The 21,325-nt window shown below is 42.3% G+C and overlaps 1 protein-coding gene across 1 annotated transcript in view; it reads right to left on the bottom strand.

Moving 5' to 3' along the window:
* Positions 1–1,660: 1,660 nt before the first annotated feature.
* Positions 1,661–21,325, bottom strand: part of st8sia1 (ST8 alpha-N-acetyl-neuraminide alpha-2,8-sialyltransferase 1) — a 32,108-nt gene continuing 12,443 nt past the window's right edge. Inside the window, exons 3-5 of the mRNA XM_033976232.2 lie at positions 13,612–13,721; positions 8,599–8,691; positions 1,661–4,927 (exon numbers count right to left, since the gene is read on the bottom strand). Coding sequence (XP_033832123.1) covers positions 4,447–4,927; positions 8,599–8,691; positions 13,612–13,721 — 684 coding nt within the window. The 3' untranslated portion in view covers positions 1,661–4,446. The remainder of the gene's footprint in view (positions 4,928–8,598; positions 8,692–13,611; positions 13,722–21,325) is intronic.

The following is a 21,325-nucleotide window of genomic DNA, read 5'->3' on the forward strand; positions in this document are numbered from 1 at the left end:
GTCTGAGACAGGTACCAAGAGAAGGTTATTGCCGGCCGTCCCCGTTCGCAACAAGAAAATAGATAGATATAACAATAGTCCCGTGTTTGTCCCGTTAAGGTTGAGTTTTGGAGGGTTTGGGTCAGACAGTACTGTGCAAAAAAAAACGTATAAAAAGTTCCGATATTTACGCAAAAAATTGACGCTCCTGAGGTTTAAGTCGCGTTGTAGCGTCAAAAACGTACGTCATCCAAAAACAGACTCGGAGTAGTGTTTTTTTCATTCACACGTGTTTGAGTAGTGATTTATTATGAGTCCGGGTGCATCTCCGACGCTCAAAATGCTCCGTTCCACCTTGTGATGTCATGAAGTGGTAGTTTTTAACGTTAACAGCTTCGTTTTTTTACGCTTTTGTTCAGGACACATTGGCAATTCCAGAGCTGAAATCATCATCCAAATGGTTCCAGTGAAGGGTTATAGTGTGTGGAGTTTAAAAACACACTGGAGCACTTCCTGTATTACCACATGATGACATCACAAGGGGAAACGGAGCGTTTTCAGTTTGAGAGAAGAAATCTTAGGGTTAAAATGAGACCGTTGTGTGCTGTCTTTTCAGTGTCCGAGAATCAGGAAGTGCAGCAATAATAATAAAACAAATACAACTGATTTTTATGTTTTTTTAGACACTTAAAGATGCTTTAAAACACCGTTAGCATGCTAGTTGCCGTTAACTTTGCTGTGATTTAGATGCTACGAATGCGTATTGAAAATTAGCTTACAACGAAACTTACACTTGCGTTTCGTGTAATACTAAAGGTGCACTGGGCAACTTTTCTGCTGGAGGGTCCACCAACTACTTGTCTCCATGGAGATGTTATTGCTTTGCATGAAATGTCCCACGGTTTGGCATTAAACGTATTTATCTTCATGCAGGTGACATACCCAGGCTACTCACGGTAAGAATATGTGTCATTCAAAGTCGGTTTAATAATAATAATAACACACTAAATGAACGATGGGAGACAAGTAGGTGACAGAGCTCTACTAGAAAAGTTACAGAGTGCAGCATTAAGGTAGGTTTAACTTTAAATGCTGCTGAATCTTTGTGGTATTGGGTGCTTGGGTGCAGGATCTGTAACCCAGTGGTTGGTGGTAGGTTTTAGGACCCAGATGTAAAACTTTATTTGCAGTGATGTCGATCGTTTCTGCTGATTCCTTATTGGCCCAAAACTGCGACTAGCCCCGCCCCCTCACTGTCGAAACACGAGCGTACTTGTTGTTCTTTCTTCCGACCGATGGAGAAAGGCGAGGGCACACGCGCAACTTGAATCTGAGCTATAACCAATTTACCAAATCTGAAAACGTGGGGTGAAGGGAACTGGACTCTCAAAGAAATATTCCATCGAAGCGTCTCGGCTTTAGAGTGGACCTTGGAACTGGATTTCTCCCTGACGACGCCTTCCTGTTTGAACTAACCTGAACCGAATCAAGGTTTGTTCTCTCACCACTACGGAAAACTGAAGTGTGGTTGGACGGTACCACACTGGATCAGAGGATTTTTGACTTGACCAACTAATAACTGACTACTAAACCAGCAGGACTTTACATAATCTGAGCTCGGCGGGGACGCTGAGGTATATTTTTGTTTTGTGAGTGGATTTTATCTGCAAATGGATGCGCATTAGTCCTGGACACATCTGCAGCTGTCCATCTGTGGTTCTCCTCAAGGTTTCTCTTTTTCCAACTGGGTGTTTTTTTGTTTTTCCTTGCCGAGAAGGAGGGTCTAAGGACAGGGGAGGTTCTGGGACAGTGGTTCTTACAGGAGGAGGGTCTAAGGATGGGATGTTCTGGGACAGGGGTTCTTGCAGGAGGAGGGTCTAAGGATGGGATGTTCTAGGACGGTGGTTCTTGCAGGAGGAGGGTCTAATGATGGGATGTTCTGGGACGGTGGTTCCTGCAGAAGGAGGGTCTAAGGATGGGATGTTCTGGGACGATGGTTCTTGCAGGAGGTGGGTCTAAGGATGGGAGGTTCTGGGACAGTGGTTCCTGCAGAAAAAGGGTCTAAGGATGGGAGGTTCTGGGACAGTGGTTCTTGCAGGAGGAGGGTCTAAGGATGGGATGTTACGGGACAGTGGTTCTTGCAGGAGGAGGGTCTAAAGATGGGATGTTCTGGGACAGTGGTTCCTGCAGAAAAAGGGTCTAAGGACAGGGGATGTTCTGGGACATTTCGCTTGTTTTCTGTTGATTAATTTGCTTGTCTATTTCCGTTTCATTGTTGATTCTCTAACTTTCTGTTGGTTAAATTAATTCTCATGTTCAGCCTTAAGAAACAACTGCTGCAGTGATTTTGGGCTTTACAAAAATAAATTGAACTGAATTGTTACCGTTAATGTTATTTGTTCATTCTGTCTAATACAATTCATCTCAGCTTTACCTGTGGCTCCAGTAATTCTTTCTTTTTTGCCTTTATCTTTTGTCTAACGCCTGGTCCATTGTATACTAATTGCTAATTTGGTTGCTAATTTAAACAGTTACGCAGCAGTTACCTTATTCTATCCTGTACCTGGTTACAGACCCATTTCGGATTGGCCTACTGTGACGTGAAGGAAACCCGGGAAGAACATACAAACTCCACAGAGATTAGATCCCACTGTCCAAAAATAAAACCAGGGACCTTCAAACTGCCCACCTCAACAAGAAACTAGGTCAAACATAACCACCAGGGGTCGATAAAGGGACCAGTGATGAGTCTGAGTGGATTAAAGCAGCGTTTTTTTTGCACAGTACTGTAGCTTCTCACGTTCAGTCACAAAACGTTTTGGCAAATAAAATGGTCCTCGCACATCAGCAGGCAGCAGGCGTTCCCTTTTTCACTCAAGGGTGAAATTGCAACTTGGCCAGACATTCGAAGAGACATAAAACTTAAGACTTTTACTGGCTCCTGCTTTGGGGATGCACCGATACTGGATCAGACATCAGCGCCGATAGTGGACATTTTACTGGATCAGATATCGACTTCCAAATATCGGTTTCAGTCGATATTCTGGTTGGAGATGTAAACTGGTGTGATAAAGCTGTTTCTTGGTCATACTTGGCCCAGAAAGTCTCAATTACAACACATCTGGATCAGTTTTGTCATGTTTTGTTTTTGTTTTAGGGAAATAAATGCAATTTCGCCGGATACTTGAGGCGACAGTGAAAAATCGGCGGTGTGAGGGGCCGATGGCTCAGATCGGCAGCCTCGCTTCTCTTAGTTTGCGCCAGGGCAGCTGTGGCTTACCTCCACCGAGTACGGAGTGAATGAATAAAGGGTACAGCCTGTAAAGCTCATCACAAGTGCAAGATATTATTACTATTATGACTTAAATCCATCGGTATCGGAACTGAAAGAGCCGAATCGGTGCATCCCTCTGTCCCGCTCTTGTTTCACTGTTTTCTGGCACTGCAAAAATGCCAACTGCGCACAAAGCGGCAACGTCTTCACCGTCTTTGATGCCTCCTGGTTTCTCTACAGCAAAAAGCGAATATTCACAGTAGTTAAAATGACTTCACTTCAGAGTACCATCGCAACGAGAATGGCCCATTACTGTGTCTATATCCAACCTGTTAAAACACAGATTTGACCGGTTTCAAGATATCGTTCTAACTTAAAGGTGGATTAACCAGCTTTTCCCGCCATCCTTTCGTCGCCATGGAGACGTGACACTTTGCTTTGCTTCGATCCACAGTACGACGCATCATAAACGCATCTGCCAAAACTTTACAAACTCTTTTTTCAACAATCCAAACGCCCGCAATCGATGAGTTTAACGCCAAACTGTGGAGCATTCCCGGCAAAGCAAAACCATCTCCGTGGAGACGAGCGGACGGCGTAACCCTCCAGTACAAATGTGACGTAGCGCGGCGTTAAACTACACTTTTTTTTAAGCTTGAAATATCTCGAAACACGTCAAATTGTGTCATTCTAACAAGCAAATCATGTATAACCGGTCAAATGTTTTCAAACTTTGGTAATAATTTGAATTCAAGTCATTTTAGCTGTTGTTGGGGTTAGGTTATTTTGTTTTTTAAGCCTTCTCTTCGCTCCTTGGATTCACTTGGTCGATTGAGTGCATTTATTATCTCCTCCTCCTCCTCCTCCTCCGCTCCTTCTCTCTCTGTATTCAACAAAAACCCACTGGGGGAGCTTAGTCCCGCTGGTCCATAGTGAGATACAGAAGACAAATTCCAACTTCACTTTGCACCGTTTTGGTCCCCATGAACAAAACACATTCATGCATTTCAGAGTCTTCCGGGGTCTTTTTCCCGCTTTTGGGAACGTCTATGTTACATCGTCTCCTTGACGTGATCACGTAAATGAACAGAGAACAGTTTATATCCGCACTCACGCAGCGGATTTGTTGAGTTTGTTGAATCAGTAGCTCTACATCTCCTTCCCGTAACACGTAGTCCGGTTTTATCAGCCGTCTATGACCTCCCTTCCTGTAGGGGGCAGTGTCCGACCCGCATCCGTAACGTGCCGCTTTTATGCAGATGCCAGAGCTGCATAAACTCCTCCGGCATCGCGTGAAACCACTTATCTGGCAGGATGTTGTCGTAGTAGTGATGGCTGATCGGCTGTTCGTCCAATCCCATCGAAAACGGCCAGAATCCGTACGCAGTCACTTCTTCGCACAGCCCTAACGCTAAGCTAACCAGGAACAACCCCGTGGATAGTCTTTTGCCGTGCACCCCGCGGGACTTCCAGAATTTTCCGACCGTGCGGAGGAATTCTGGGTTGGCGAAGAGCATGGTGATGTTGGAGGAGGTGTCGGAGAGGGCGTAGTGCGCTCGTATGGACAGGTCCTTGCCGGGTTTCATGGAGAAGGCGGGCATGTAGATGTAACTGGAGCCGTACGCCTTCATACTGTCCACGAACGACTTCCTCGACCACAGCAGGTTCTGAAATCTAAAAACAAGACGGTCAGCTCAAGCAAGAACTAACACACATTTATCTGTCTGTCCATTTATCTGTCTATCCATCTATCGCGCCTTCTCTCTTTATCGATCCATATATATCTATCTCGCTATCTGTCCATCTCTCTATCGCTCTCCCTGTCTCTATCTCTATCTCTCTATCGCTCTCTATCTATCACTCTCTATCTATCGCTCTCTTTCTATCTCTCTATTGCTCTCCCTATCTCTATTGCTCTCCCTGTCTCTATCTCTCTCTTTCTCTCTATCACTCTCTCTAACTCTCTCTATCTCCCTAGTGCTCTCTCTATCGCTCTCTCTCTATCGCTCTCTCTATCTCTATTGCTCTCCCTGTCTCTATCTCTCTCTTTCTCTCTATCACTCTCTCTAACTCTCTCTATCTCCCTAGTGCTCTCTATCGCTCTATCTCTATATCTGTATCTCCCTCTCTATCTCTCTATCGCTTTCTCTATCTCTATCACTCTCCCTATCTCTATCTCTCTCTCTCTATCTCCCTATCGCTCTCTCTATCGCTCTCTCTCTATCTCCCTAGTGCTCTCTATCTTTCTATCGCCCTCTCTCTATCGCTTTCTCTCTATCGATCTATAAACCCATCTCTCTATCTTTGTCTATCTGTCTTTATTTCTCTCTCTCTCTTTCTCTCCATCTTTCACTCAAAAACCTCCACATAAACACTTGTTGTCGTTGTTGTTGTTGTCGTTGTTGTTGTTGTTGTGCGTTATTCAGTCTAATCTGTTCATGTTTGCAGTTTGTGTTTTGTTTCTTAAATCTCTGTGTTTTTGTCAGACACAGGCTCAGTTTAGTCTCTCTCTGCGTCTCCGATGGGAAGTCGACTTCCTGATCTTAGGCACAATTACATCTTTAGCTGCAGGGCCCATGGGAGGGCATCTGGGATTAAACTAAAGGTCCAGGCCATGGGAGGGCATCTGGGGTTAAACTAAAGGTCCAGAAAAATACAGAAAGGTCAAGTATTCTCTTTAACTATTAGCTATTCTCTTTTTTTGTTCGTGCTACTTCCTGCTCTATATTTATTTTAGTTACACTGTGAATCTCCAGGTGGAAACTCATCCACTGTCTCCATGGCAACGCTACTGCTTTGGCCCGAAAAGTTCCGCAATATGTCATCACGGCATTGAAGTACATAGATATTTTTCAAGGTATTTTTTGAGAAATAAAAACCTCTACGTCTGTAATTTCATACGTGTAAAATAGATGTTTAATGCCATAACACGCGACATTCCAGGCCAAACAGTAACGTCTCCATGGAAACGAGCAGGTGAAAATGGTCTGTGCTCAGATACGTGGTCCGTGTACTCTCTCATACATTCGTCCGCTCTGACTCAGTTCTGGTAAGTGCTTTAAATATCTTAAGTAGTTGCTGTAAAAACGTGGGTGGTTGGTCAGAGTGGAGAGCTCCTCCCTTTAGGCAGATACACAAACACAGGAAGTACTGCACTTAAGAACAAATATTAGGTATGTGGACTTTACTTAAGTACAATTTACAGTGGATACTTTTAACTTTTACGTCAGTACATTTGAGAGAGCAGTATCTGTACTTTCTACGACATTTTGAACAGGACTGAAAAGTAAAAGTGTTTTTTTTTTTTAAATTAGGCTATAGATTGAGACCTGCTGAAAAGTCTTTTTATTTGAGTATTTATTTATTTATTTATTTATTTATTTTATTTATTTATTTATTTTAATTTATCTATTTTTTTTTTTATCAAACTCATAATTTGACCAAACAAAAATAAATTAAAATGAATAAATAAAAACAGCTAGAAAAATAACTATTAATTCAGTTGGTTCTGTTGAAAAGTACATGAAATACTTTTACTTTTTACTCTTTAAGTCATTTTCAAACCGATACGTCAATACTTTTACTTAAATAGATTTTTTCATGTGATACTTTTACTTTTACTTGAGTATTTCTTTTGCTTTACTGAAGTAACAAAATCGAGTACTTCTTCCACCGCTGGAAATCAAATCAAATGCTGCTACTTTTACAAGTCGACTTAACAAATACTACTACGACAGTACTACTACGACAGTACTACCCAACTGCTTTCACCAGTACTACTAATATTATCTGGTCTGCAGTGAAAGCAAAGCATCATGGTCTATGTCAGGGCTGTCAAAAAAAATACACTCAGCAAAAACTGACATTTTTAATCATTTATTCATTTTTTTTCTGATTTCAAAATAGCATCATCTTCTAAACTGTAATAATGAACCTTAATAAAACAAATCAAAGACACAAAAACACTTAAGTGACATTTTCAGATTGGCAGCTCAGGATTTGACGCCTGATATTGATGCATTTGTGGCAAAAAGACGCCACGTTTATGGATCAAAAACTAAACAAAGACTAAATCCTGTCATATAAAAATGTAAAATGCTGATGATTTTAGGTCTGGATCTTTTTTTTTTTATGTGCAAAATGTTGAGTTCACATCATTTCTGTATTAATCTGCACATGCTCTAATAAAATCTAAATGTTTTTTTTTTTTTTTATTACTGTATTGAGTTGAGTTGCACAAAAATGAGACAGTTTCAGTTTGTTCTTAATATTTTACAAAGGAACATTTCTCGTCAATACAAATATTTGACATGTTTCTCTGCACAAATGTTTCTACTTATTGATATTTTTGAGTATTTATGCTGTGAGTTTTCTGGTCCGGGCCCTTGAGATCAAATTAAGTCGTATGTGGCCCCCAGACCAAAATGAGTTTGACACCCCTGGTCTAAAAATAGATAAATAAATATAAAATAAATAAAAAAAATATAGTTCTCTCTGCTGTTTGGTGAACATAAAGGGCTCATGTTACACTGTCTCCTGATCTGTTCTAATGTCGTTTCCTCGTCACAAACAGACCTGGAGTTGTGTTTTTTTGTTTCATTCACACACGTTTAACGCACAAACTCTGTGTATTTAGGCTGAGTTCTTCTCTCAAAATGAAAACAGGAAATAGGAATACAGGAAGTGCTCCAATGTGTTTTGGGGGGGGTAACAAAAATAAGATCCTCCCCACAAAAAATAAATAAATATAAAATAAATAAATATAAATATAAAATCAATAAAAAATACATATAAAATAAATATAGCATAAAAATAAATATAACATAAAAATAAATATAAAAATAAATAGAACATAAAAATAAATATAAAAAATAAATAGAACATAAAAATAAATATAAAAAATAAATAGAACATAAAAATAAATATAAAAATAAATATAAATCACATTCAAATCAAATTCAATTCAAATTCAATTCAAATCAAGAAACCCCAATCCTGAGTTTATGGTGACATCCAAACCCCCCCTCCACACGAACAAGATCAAAACGTACATGTTTGTTTGTGTTTTTAAACTCCACACACCTTCACTAGAATCATTTAGATCATTTCAGCCCCTGGAATAGCCAATCTGTACTAAACTACCACTTGATGACATCACAAGGTGGAACAGAGCATTTTGAGCTTTGGAGATGTTACAGACTGATGTGTGTGAATGAAACAAAACACAACTCCAGGTCTGTTTTTGACGAGGTAACAACATTAGAACATGACTTCAATCTCACAAGGATCAGTGTTACCTAACCAGATGCCCTTCCTGGTGCGAGAGGGTGGGTGTGGCCTCTCACCTTTTCTCGATGATGCTGGGGTTGGCGGTGACCAGGTGCGTTCTGGTTCCCACGTCTTCTGTGTACTGCTTTGAAAGAGGCGGCAGATTACACCTGTAAAAACAACAAAAGTACATCTTCAAACCGTCTCTTTGCACTTTTTTTTTTTATGTACTACCAATTTTGGGCCCCCTAAGACGCTGGGGCCCCCGACAACGGACCCCTCTGCCCCCCTCTGCTGACACCCCTGTCGATAAGTTGTTTTTTTCTGCATTATCGTCGACCCTTTTTATCACGATAAACAATATTATTAGATGTTTTTGGTCTGCGTTTTTGGTTCCAGCTCATCAGGTTCACCTTCACTTGGGCCTGAGTCAAAAGGCGAGAATTTTCCAGATGTGGGACTAATTAAAATGGCATCCGGAGCCACAAAAATCCTAAAAATAACTCCCGTGAACACACAGCAGAGAGAAAAGAAAACACGGTTAGGGTTTAAGATTTAACCTGGACTAAACAAGAACTGAAAGATGGACTTTTTGACGCTTTCTACCTTGTTATAATATGGTTCCCTCCCCTGAAAAACATGTCTTTGTCTGGTTTTATGTGTCGTCCATGCACGTTTGAGTCATCTAGCGATCTAAATATGTAGTAAATTAGCAATTAATGCCCCTTAGAAGTGTAATAACTCCTCTTTAAGGAGACTAAACCCGTGTCCGTGTAGGTCTATAGCTAAAAAACATGAGTCAGAACATGTGAGAGATTCTCGTTCATGTGATATGCATCTCTGTCTTTTGAATTATATTTGCATTTCATTTTATTATCGTTTGGAAAGTCCAGAATGTTATTGCAGCGTCTGTGTAATCCCTCAGTCCTCCACGTACGATCCACAGTAAAAAGGAACAATTCAATTCTGTCAACGTTTAGCCGCGAATCCAAGCAGTTTCTTCAGCGTTAGCCCGTATGCTAGCAGCCGGTATGCTAACAGGTGTGAGCGCTCCCATTAGGGGTCTGAACGATTATGCAAACTATGACTCAGGCACTGTTCAGATTTAGTGTAGCTCAATAGACGTAGCTAATGAGCAGAAACTGAGCAAACAGGTGTGTTAGCTTCAGTTTAGCTAGCTCCTTCATTCAGACAGAGGCAATGTCCAGCAGAAATCTGACCAAAACTGAAGAAACGGCCAAACGTCTTCACTCTAAAACCTTTATCCAGTTGACAGAATTGAATTTTTCTTTTACTACACACTATGGCCACCTAATGCCTCGTTAGCGTAATCGTTCAGGCCCATAACGGGAACTCTGACACCTGTTAGCATACTGGCTATCGCTGTTGTTTTCTTTGTTTAGATTTAGGTCTGAGGATGGAGTTATAAATGTGAGATAAGTCATTTCTGTTCAAAGATGGAGTGTCTTTTCTAAAATAACAATGCAGCGTTTAAACAGAGGGATGTCGTCCAATCAGATCGGTTTATCTCAGTGACTCATGTGAAACGAAGAAGCTCATTGGTCGTCTGTCATTTTGAACAAACATTTCTGTCCCCTCAGATTAACAGAATCAGATTCGCTCATTGATTCTGCAGAAATCCACGATGTTTGCCAGTCTTCCGTGATTTTCTTCCACCTATCCGGGACTGGATCCAGTCTAACCAGGGACTCCCAGACTTCCCTCACCCCAGACATGTCCTCCAGCTCCTCCGGTGGGACCCCAAGGCGTTCCCAGCTCAGCCGAGAAACGTAGTCCCTCCAGCGTGTCTTAGGTCTGCCCGGAACACCTCCCTGGGAAGGTGTCCAGGAGGCAACCGGAACAAACGCCCAAGCCACGTCAGCTGGTCCTTTTGACGTGTAGGAGCAGCATCTCTACTCCGAGCTCCTCACCCTATCTCTACGGGAGCGCCCAGACACCCCATCTCGATATCCGCTTGCATCCGCGATCTCGTCCTTTCGGTCATTAATCATTTTCATTTTCTGATCTCGACCGGGCGTCTCCCTGATCGGTTAATCCACCTCCTGTCACGCACATCTTTGTAAAGTTCTGGAGTTGTGTGTATTTTGTATCCCCGGGCGAATACATCGTACGAGTCTGTACATGAGTCACTGACACACAATAGTTTAAGTACAACAGCACAAACGGTATTTCCTTCCCCGCTGTAATGATGTTTGCAGCGAGGGCTTCTGCAGAATGTCACTCCCGTCGCTCAGAGGAAACGAGGCCACAGTCGCAGCTGATGTTTTGTCTTTTTGCGCCAAAGGAAGTGCTCACTTTTCGTGGTGCCGACGGTTTCCTGCTTTAGTTTATAAAGTTATTTCTACAACCCCGTCCCCGTTTTGAACCCAGAACGTCACACTGCGGCGCTTTTGAAATACCACAAAGACTCGACGTGCATGTCCCTATCTGCCAATGCTATTTCAACAACCCACTCAGCCAAATGTGCCGGCCAAACTCTAGTCATTTCAGTTTAAAGTGCACGACGTAACTTTTCTCCTGGGGTTTTTTCTGACACTTTATTGTTTTGTCAAGAATAATCCACAGTGTCGCGTTATATCTGTGTTGTTTTTATTCAAATAAATGTGTCTTTATGGTTAAAAATACCTTGGAAAAACACCTATTTTTAGTGTAAGTGGGATCGCCTCTCCACAGATTAGACTTTTATTAGTTATATAGTGGTATTTAACTACAGGAATAAATAGAAATTAAACATTTTGAGACTTTCTGGGCCGAGTACAATCAGTAAAATCAGAATTAGAAGAGTTTTATTGCCATTGTCAGTGAAAACAACTCACAAACCAGGAACTTTCTTCGGTGATAAAGTGCAACATAAAATACTGAATAATAATAATATTTTAAAAAGTATAAATAAAGTTTTAAAAAGTAAAAAAAAAAAAAAGTTATGCTTAAAAATAAAATATATCATCAGTAAATAGTCTTATTACATAAATTTATATGTCCAAATATAGACTGTTTATATAAATGGACATAGCTAACCTGCTAGCCGCTGCGTTCCAAACAGGAAGTGATCATTTGTGCGCTTCCGGCTCCATCGATTCTGGCTCCAGTTCACTTTCTATTGAAAAACTGCTGCCGTCAGACTCGTCGTTTTGGTCTTAAATGTTCGTGTTACCCCGCTCTACATGATTATGGCGTTTTTATTTCGCTATTTTGTCCGAAAATCAAGATATGAACATTAATAACGGACAAATTAGCTACCGTCTTTCCGCGAGGTCGCTTAGGCTGGCGTTAGCAACGGATTTGATTGACAGCGTTGCTAAGCTCCCGCTCTCTGATAAACCAGCGGTAACGGGCAGAAATGGGCGTTGCTTTCAACATCCTCGCTTCTGATTGGCTCTTTGGTTGCTATGATACTCGCGGTCGAAATTCTAAAGACAAATTCGCTCTTTTACATTTTTCTATCACTATCAAACATTCCGGGACGACAGGGATCACACAGACGAGCGCTTTTAATGCTCAAAAACGCTCTGAAAACATGTGGGCCGCCTCTCCGCAGATCTGGCTTGTAGTCCGACCTAGCGCAGCCACCTGTTTGTCTCCATGGAGCTTGGTTATTATATAAAGTCAAGTTAAACGTGTTAAAAGTGTAAGACATTCGAGGCAACGCAGCAACCGACATCTCCATGGAGACAAGACGATAGCAAACACTCCGCCAGAAAAGTTCCGTAATGCAGCTTTTATTTCTGCCCATTAAATTAAATCTAACGTGGTTGTTTCTCACTTATAGGAAAAGTTATTCACGATACTTACTGTAAAAATAACCACAAGGAGCATGTCTAAGATTCAATATTTGGTCGGAATTCCGAATATGGAGCTATCAGATCAGTACATTCCTCTCGTTCCTTATGGTTCCGATTTCCCGCTTCATTAGTAGGTCACATGTTCGTTCCTCGTTTGTATAATCCGTACACAAGCGATTATAATTTCAACTGATACAGAAATATGTCATAGTTACACATTTGGTCCACGCATTCCACTGAAGACCAGCACGAAACGAGGGAAAAACGCTCACTTTTTTATATCCCGTTTTTCCAACTTCACCAGAGCTTACGTCGAGAGCGGGATTCGAACCGGCAACCTTCTGATCAGTCGCCAAACCAGCTTCCCGACGGTTTAAACCTACTCTGAACAAAATGGAGGTGCTGTCACATATTTGATTCGAGGTGTAAATCAGACGAGCGCTCGCCCTTTCGCAGTTCGGTTGCTAGGTAACAGTTTCGGAATTACACAGCAGCCCGAGTCAAACCAGGAAGTACATTTATAAACATCACTGACGGGAAAGAGGGAAGAGTTTCAGTGTCGTGTCTGTCGCCGGCTTCTTTATGTAACAGAAAATGTACTTTAAAAAATGTACTGTGTCGACACGGTGACGTGCAAATTACAGGTTAAATCTGTGGAGAGGAGGACAAGCTCACAGTGAAAAGACAAAAAGACACACACAGACACACAAAGACACAAACACACCGACACACACAGACACACACGCAGACACACACACGCAGACACACACACGCAGACACACACACAGACACACACCCCCCCACACACACATACACACACACGCAGACAGACACACACACCGACACACACGCAGACACACCCCGACAGACACGCAGACACACACACATGCAGACACACACACACACATGGACACCCCGACACACACACAGACACACACACGCAGACACAGACACACCGACACACACACACGCAGACACACACGCAGACACACACGCAGACACACACGCAGACACACACGCAGACACACACGCAGACACACACGCAGACACACACACCCCGACACACACACAGACACACCCCGACAGACACGCAGACACACACACATGCAGACACACACACACACATAGACACCCCGACACACACACAGACACACACACACAGACACACACACGCAGACACAGACACACCGACACACACACACGCAGACACACACGCAGACACACACGCAGACACACCCCGACACACACGCAGACACACACACGCAGACACACACACACCGCACTCACCTCATGATGAAGTCGGCCTGATCGATGTCCCGCCCACATTTACTGTGACGGAGGATCCCGCCGTTCCCCACTACGGCGCAGCGCTTCAGGGGCAGAGGCAGAGGGTTGTCCTGAGAGACACAGGTACGAGTCAGGTCATGACGACGGAGAGGCAGACATGTCATAACAGTGTGTCCTCGTCAAAAACAGACCTGGAGTTGTGTTTTGTTTCATTCACATCTTTTTCACACTTTATTATTAGTCTGTGACATCTACAAAGCTCAAAATGCTCCGTTCCACCTTGTGATGTCATCAAGTGGTAGTTTTTTCAAGTTAACAGCGACGTTTTTACTTGTTATATTACTTTACTACTTTTACTAGTTGAGTAGAAATGAAATGATCCAAATGATTCTAGTGAAGAAAGAGGAAAGAGAGAGCAATGAGAGGAAGAGAGAGAGGGTGAGAAAGAAAGAGGAGAGAGGGAGAAATGGAGAGAGAAAGGGGAGAGAGGGAGAGACAGAGAGAGAGAGAAAGGGAGAGGGAGAAATGGAGAGAAAGAGAGAGGGTGAGACAGGAGAGAGAGAGGGACAGAGGGAGAAATAAAGAGGGAGAGAGTGAGAAAGAAAGAGAGGGAGAATGGAGAGAAAGAGAGAGAAAAAGAAAGGGAGAAAGAGAGAGAGAAAGAAAGAAGAGAGAAAGAGGGAGAGAGGGAGAAAGAGAGGGATGAAAGGAGACAGGAGAGGGAGAAGAGGAAAGGAGGGATAATGAGAGAAAGGGAGAGAGAGGAAGAGAAATGGAGGGTGAATAAAAAACAGAAGGAAGAAAGTGGCTGATAAATAAGAAGAAAAAGACGGGAAGGACAAAGAAAATCAAGGACTGAAATGATCCAAATGATTCTATAAATGAAGGTGTGTGGAGTTTAAAAACACAGTGGAGCACTTCCTGTATCACCACACGATGACATCACAAGGTGGAACAGAGTGTTTGTTTGTTTTTTCAGTTTGACAGAAGAACTCAGCCTAAATATACAATTTGGTTTGTTTGTGAAAAGAAAACTAAAATATAACGATTTAAAATAATTACAATTAACAATTAAATCACAACATTTATTAAAGTTTTGACTCTTTTAAAATGTTGTGGATGTGAATAATTATAATTTTAATATAACGAACGGGTTTCATGTTTGTCACAAATGAAAACAACAGACGACATCATCAGGGAGAAGTGACGTAATGATGTCATAATGATGTAACGATGATGTCATGACACAAAGGCCAAACTTTACAGAACAAATGTGCGTTACTGTGGCTTTAATTTCCGTTTTAAATCAGACATATCGCGCTTGTGTCATAATCTACGACACCCGCGGATCGTTACGTTATAAACTGCACATTTGAAATCACAATAATCATTTAAAACACGTGTCAAACTCAAGGCCCGGGGGCTAAATGCGGCCCGCCATGTCAATTTATGTGGCCCGCAACAAGGTAAATTTAAATGTATGAGTGTCTTAAAATGGCAGTTGATCAGGAGTTACGCAGTTACACAGACATATTTTTTTATATCTTTGCAAATTTGAGACGAACTATTTTGCTGCGGCCCTCGGTGAAATTGATTTAAAACAACCTCAAAAACGAAAAATGTCCGCCGTCTTCCACGTTACAAACAAACGTCACAACAAAGAGCCGCGCGGGTGGAAATACGGGTCGGTCTGGGGCGCGATTAACCTACGACGTGCTACTCATACGCGCTACATTAGCCAATCACAACAATTTCCCTCAGTAAAAAGAGTTTACAGGAACGCAATTAAGAATAATTTCTGTAAAGTGTGTGACTAAGAGGAAGGACTCGTTCACGTCGGCGTTACTGCTTTTTCAAAAATCAATTAAGTACCAGCTCAACCGCCTCGTAAACCAGCATGAAATCTCAAACTCTATGCAAATTCTCCAGAACAGGGATCTCAAACTCAAATTAGCTGGAGGCCGCAGGAGGAGGCGTCTGGGGTGAGGCTGGGTATTCCACAAAAAAAAAAGAAAAAAAAAGCTTTGTTAAAATCTTCTCAAACGTCATTGCTGTTTTCAAGATACGTGAGGAAATACGCAAATTCGGTTGGATTTTATGGATATATGTCGTTATTTGTTATTTTTTATGTAATATTAAACTTTCATATTGTCCCACGGGCTGCAAAATATCGTCTCGCGGGCGGCAATTGGACGCCGGGCCGCAGGTTGAGACTCCTGATCTAGAATCACTTGGATGATTGGAGCCCTGGTCTGTTTTTGTCTGTGTTAGATGTGTCAAAAGTAGAGAAACTGAACCAGGACTAAACCAGGACCGAACCAGGATGAAACCAGGACTAAACCAGGACCACACCAGGATTAAACTAGGACCAAACCAGGACCAAACCAGGACCAAACCAGGACTGAACCAGGACCGAACCAGGACTAAACCAGGACCGAACCAGGACTAAACCAGGACTGAACCAGGACTAAACCAGGACTAAACCAGGACTAAACTAGGACTAAACCAGGACTAAACCAGGACCACACCAGGATTAAACTAGGACCAAACCAGGACCAAACCAGGACTAAACCAGGACTGAACCAGGACTGAACCAGGACCGAACCAGGACTAAACCAGGACCGAACCAGGACTAAACCAGGACTAAACCAGGACTGAACCAGGACTAAACCAGGACTAAACCAGGACTAAACCAGGACTAAACCAGGACTAAACCAGGACGAAACCAGGACGAAACCAGGACGAAACCAGGACTAAACCAGGACTAAACCAGGACCAAACCAGGACCAAACCAGGACTAAACCAGGACTAAATCAGGACCAAACCAGGACTAAACTAGGACTGAACCAGGACCAAACCAGGACCTGACCAGGACCAAACCAGCACTAAACCAGGACTGAACCAGGACTGAACCAGGACTAAACCAGGACTAAACCAGGATGAAACCAGGACTAAACCAGGACTAAACCAGGACCAAACTAGGACCGAACCAGGACTGAACCAGGACTAAACCAGGACTAAATCAGGACCTGACCAGGACCAAACCAGCACTAAACCAGGACTGAACCAGGACTAAACCAGGACTAAACCCACACTGTGGAAACATTATAACATGACATAAACCTCATAAGTCTCACTTTAGTGTCATGTAGAATCTTTAATAGAACAAACAGATCATTTCCATCTCATTTGTTCACATGCACCTGCCGCACTTATGTAAATATCCGTCAGTTAGACCCACACACACCTCCGTTTGTGTCGCTCTGATTAAAACCACAAATGCACAAACACGGATCACCGCCGTGCGAGGAAGTCAATGTTCTCATTATTTGCCTGGTAGCGTGCGCACCTTTACCGCCCCGGGGTCTGCTTCTCTCCCTCCGCCTCTTTTTTTTGCGTCTCTCTTTCTCTGGAGCGGACCCATTTCGCACAAAGATAAACGTCTAATCTAACCAAAGATCAGACGTTCCATGAGGGCTGGATACGGGACTCGACAACTCGCAAAAAACAAAACAAAAAAACTGAAACTGGTCCTCAAAGTGTCGCCTTAAGAATAAAACTGTTCTGAAACTGAAAGTGATTCTTGTGTTGAACAGAACTTTAAAAATGTAACTCGATAAACTTGATTATTTGAATGTAGAGGTGTCAAAAGTAGTGAGAATCGGATGTGAATCGAAACTTAAACAAGTATCAAAACTAGATACTCGTTTGAGCAGGAATCGATACTAAAAAGTCACATTCCCAGGACAGAAATGAAGCTTTAGAGAGAAAAGACACATAAGAGTGTAGAGACATGGACCAGGACTAAACCAGGACTAAACCAGGACTAAACCAGGACTAAACCAGGACTAAAACAGGACTAAACCAGGACTAAAACAGGACTAAACCAGGACTGAACCAGGACTGAACCAGGACTAAACCAGGACCAAACCAGGACTAAAACAGAACCAAACCAGGACTAAAACGGGACTAAACCAGGACTGAACCAGGACTGAACCAGGACCAAACCAGGACTAAAACAGAACCAAACCAGGACCAAACCAGGACTAAACCAGAACTAAAACAGGACTAAACCAGAACTAAACCAGAACTAAAACAGAACCAAACCAGGACTAAAACAGAACCAAACCAGAACTAAGCCAGGACTAAAACATAACCAAACCAGGACTAAACCAGGACTAAACCAGGACCAAACCAGGACCAAACCAGGACCAAACCAGGACCAAACCAGGACCAAACCAGGACTAAACCAGAACTAAACCAGAACTAAACCAGGACTAAAACAGAACCAAACCAGGACCAAACCAGGACTAAACCAGGACTAAACCAGGAGTAAAACAGGACGAAACCAGGACTAAACCAGGACTAAACCAGGACCAGACCAGGACCAAACCAGCACCAAACCAGCACCAAACCAGGTCTAAACCAGGACTAAAACAGGACCAAACCAGGACTAAACCAGGACTAAACCAGGACCAGACCAGGACCAAACCAGCACCAAACCAGCACCAAACCAGGACTAAACCAGGACTAAAACAGAACCAAACCAAGTCTTTATAATGATGTCGCTCTGTCTTATCTGTATAAGACACATAGACTCGTTTACACCGTGGACCAGTATGAACCTCCCAGGACCACGGAGGGATTAAAAACATAAGACACATGGGAATAGAAAAGAAAATACAACAATTTAAAATCACATTCTATCGTCTAAAGAAAGAGTCTGTTTCATTATCGTCATGGTATCAGAATCGATATTGAGTATTGAGCATAGACTGTATAAAGACGTGGACTAAGTGAGTGCAACGCCTCTTCCCGCTCGCAACTCTGGTTTAGCAGGGAGCGGGAGCTTAGCAACGCTGTCAATCAAACCTGTTGCTAACGCGAGCGGGAGTGAGCTCGGGGGAAAGAAGGCGTCTGATTTGTTTGCTATTTACGTTCATATGTTGATTTACAAACCCAATAGTGAAATAAAAAAAAACAGGATCATGTAGAGCGGGTTAATACGAGGGCTAATACGCGGCGGCTAGCAGGTTAGCTACATCCATTTGGTTATACAGTCTATAAATTAACGTAATAAAACTATTTACAAGTCGTACTCGGCCCAGAAAGTCTCAGAATGTTGAACTTCTATTTATACAAAGTTTTTCTGTCGTTAAATAACACTGTATAACTAATGAAAGTCTAATCTGTGGAGAGGTGATCCCACTTACACTAAAAATGTGTTTATCAAGGTATTTTTAACCATAAAGACACATATATTTTAATAAATACAACAAAGATATGATGCAACACTGGCTCGCAGGTTAGGCGTGTCCATTTATATAAAGAGTCTATGGCGTCGAGTCTTTTCCTAAGTGTCAAAATGGAGTTTGAGGTTTAAATATGGTGAGACTTGAACAACATTGGACACACTGTGCACCCAGAGCTCAGTCAGGTCTATGTATAGCAGCTCTGGTTGAACTTGGGCAAACCACCAATTAAGAGTCAAAGCCTTAATTGGTAGATAGGAGAGCGATGCCCAGAGCTGCTGCTGCCAGCCGGGTGCCGCCTGCGCCCAAACCCACAATCACACCAGTGTCACGGAGAAGACGAGGAGTGTGTGTGTGTGTGTGTGCGTCTATCAACTCGAGTGGGGACTTAAACTGGTAAAGACAGTCATTTATGGAGTAATTTTGTGTGAGGTTAAGGTAGGGCAGGGCCAAGAAGCAGAGGTGGAGATCGAGTAGGAGTACTGCAACTGGAAAATGTATTACTTTACAACTATTTAAGAAACACAAGTAATCTATAATGACACCTGTGGATCATTATGTTAGAATTTGCACATTTAAATATTCATCTGTCAACTGGACAAATTGTTGTAGGAGTGAAGACGTTTCGCTGCTCGTCCAAGTCGCTTCTTCATTTCTGGTCAGATTACTGCTGGACACTGCCTTATATCTGTCTGAGGGGAGGGGCTAACCACTCTGAAACTGTAAACATCTATTGTCTCCTGTTTCAACTTAAACGACCCTATTCAACCTTTAACGACACTGCTATTGTTCTCTTTGTTTTGGGTCGATCGGTGAGAGGAAGGATTCTCTTTTCTAACAAAAATATCTTCTTTAACTCTCCTCTCAGACCATTTCTTTTCTCTGGCTCAGATCTGAACTTCACTCTCTTCAAAGTTGTGGTTAGTGTCTTTGAGATGGAGATGAACAGCAGACTGGGGTCCTGAGCTGCTCTCTCGTCGGTGTTGGTTCATCCTCTTATGGAGCAGATGTTTAGTTCTCCAGTGTGACGCTCACTGTCTCTTCACAGATAAGACTGAATGGAGTAGACACATTACTTTGTTTGTGACTCGGGGTTTTGTCCTTAGGGTGAACCAGTTTTTGTCTTAAAGTGTTTGTGGGTTTGAAAAACACAGGAATCTCATACTCTCTGAAAATTCTCTGACGTTTTTCAGACACACCCGCAGTGTAATGGTTGGTAACACCTCTCCTTCTCGCTTCAAATTCTCTTTTGTTCAGACAGTTTGAGATTCCTGTCATTTTCTAGAAAACAGGGAGTACTTTGTTAAGAAATTGCCTTAGATCACATGACCCTGACCTGTGGGGTGCCCCAGGGGTCAATCGTGGGACCGCTTTTGTTCAATCTCTACACGCTGCCGTTTGACCAGTTAATACGCAGCTAAACTCAAGACTGAAGTTATAGTCTTTGGTCCACAGAAACCAAGAGAAAATGCTCTTTAAAATCTTCAAATCAGGCAAGAAATTTAGCGGTAATAATGGACTCAGACGTGAACTTTAACAGCCGCAGGAAATCAATAACATCTGCGGCTTTTTATCACCTAAAAAATATGGCAAAAGTTAAAGGTTTACTGCCAAAACCAGACTTGGAGAAGCTTATCCATGCATTTGTCATCAACAGTCTTCCTGAAGATGTGACACAGGCCTCGACTTTGACAATGTTTAAATCCAGACTCCAAATAATTCTGTTTATCTGTGAATGTGACTGAAAGGGGTTTATTCTGCCTCTTCTCTTTTAATGTCCATTTTATGATGATTATTGATGTTTTGATTTGTCGTATTATGATTTTAATGTCTTATCTGTGAAGCACTTTGAATGACTTTGTGTACGACTTGCGCTGTACAAATAAACGTGCCTTGTCTTGCCGTGCGCGTTTATCATCGAAGCTAAGCAGTACTTTGCCTCCTAACTACAGCCTGTGCCCGTACTGACCACAGTATGTCGTAACTCCCGCGGAAATTCACTCGTACAAAAAAAAAAGTTTGATGTTTTTGCTAGTAAATGATCATATCTGGAAGTGGAAATGGGAAAAGGGAACACGATATCTGATCCGAGTGTGGAATTTCGACTGTACAGCAAGTGCGGCCATTTTGTATATCATTGGAAATAACACCAAGTTTAATGAAAATGTTGCCAAATCCTCTCAAAAATGAAGCAGAGATTGAAGAGAACACAATGTCATTCTTTAAAATCACGATCATAGATGATATACAGTTGTTCCTCGTTATATCGCGGTTCACCTTTTGTGGTCGAGCTGCTTTCTTTATTTCTCTTTCTTTTTCCTTCCTTCCTTCCTTTCTTTCTTCCTTAATTTCTTTCTTTCTCATTCTTTTTCCTTCCTTCCATCCTGCTTCCTTCCTTCCCTCCCTCCTTTCCTTCCTTCCTTCCTTCCTTCCTTCTTCCTTCCTTCCCTCCTTCCTTTCCT

This window comes from Periophthalmus magnuspinnatus, chromosome 12 (genome assembly GCF_009829125.3).
Source record: "Periophthalmus magnuspinnatus isolate fPerMag1 chromosome 12, fPerMag1.2.pri, whole genome shotgun sequence".
Classification (NCBI taxonomy): domain Eukaryota; kingdom Metazoa; phylum Chordata; class Actinopteri; order Gobiiformes; family Gobiidae; genus Periophthalmus; species Periophthalmus magnuspinnatus.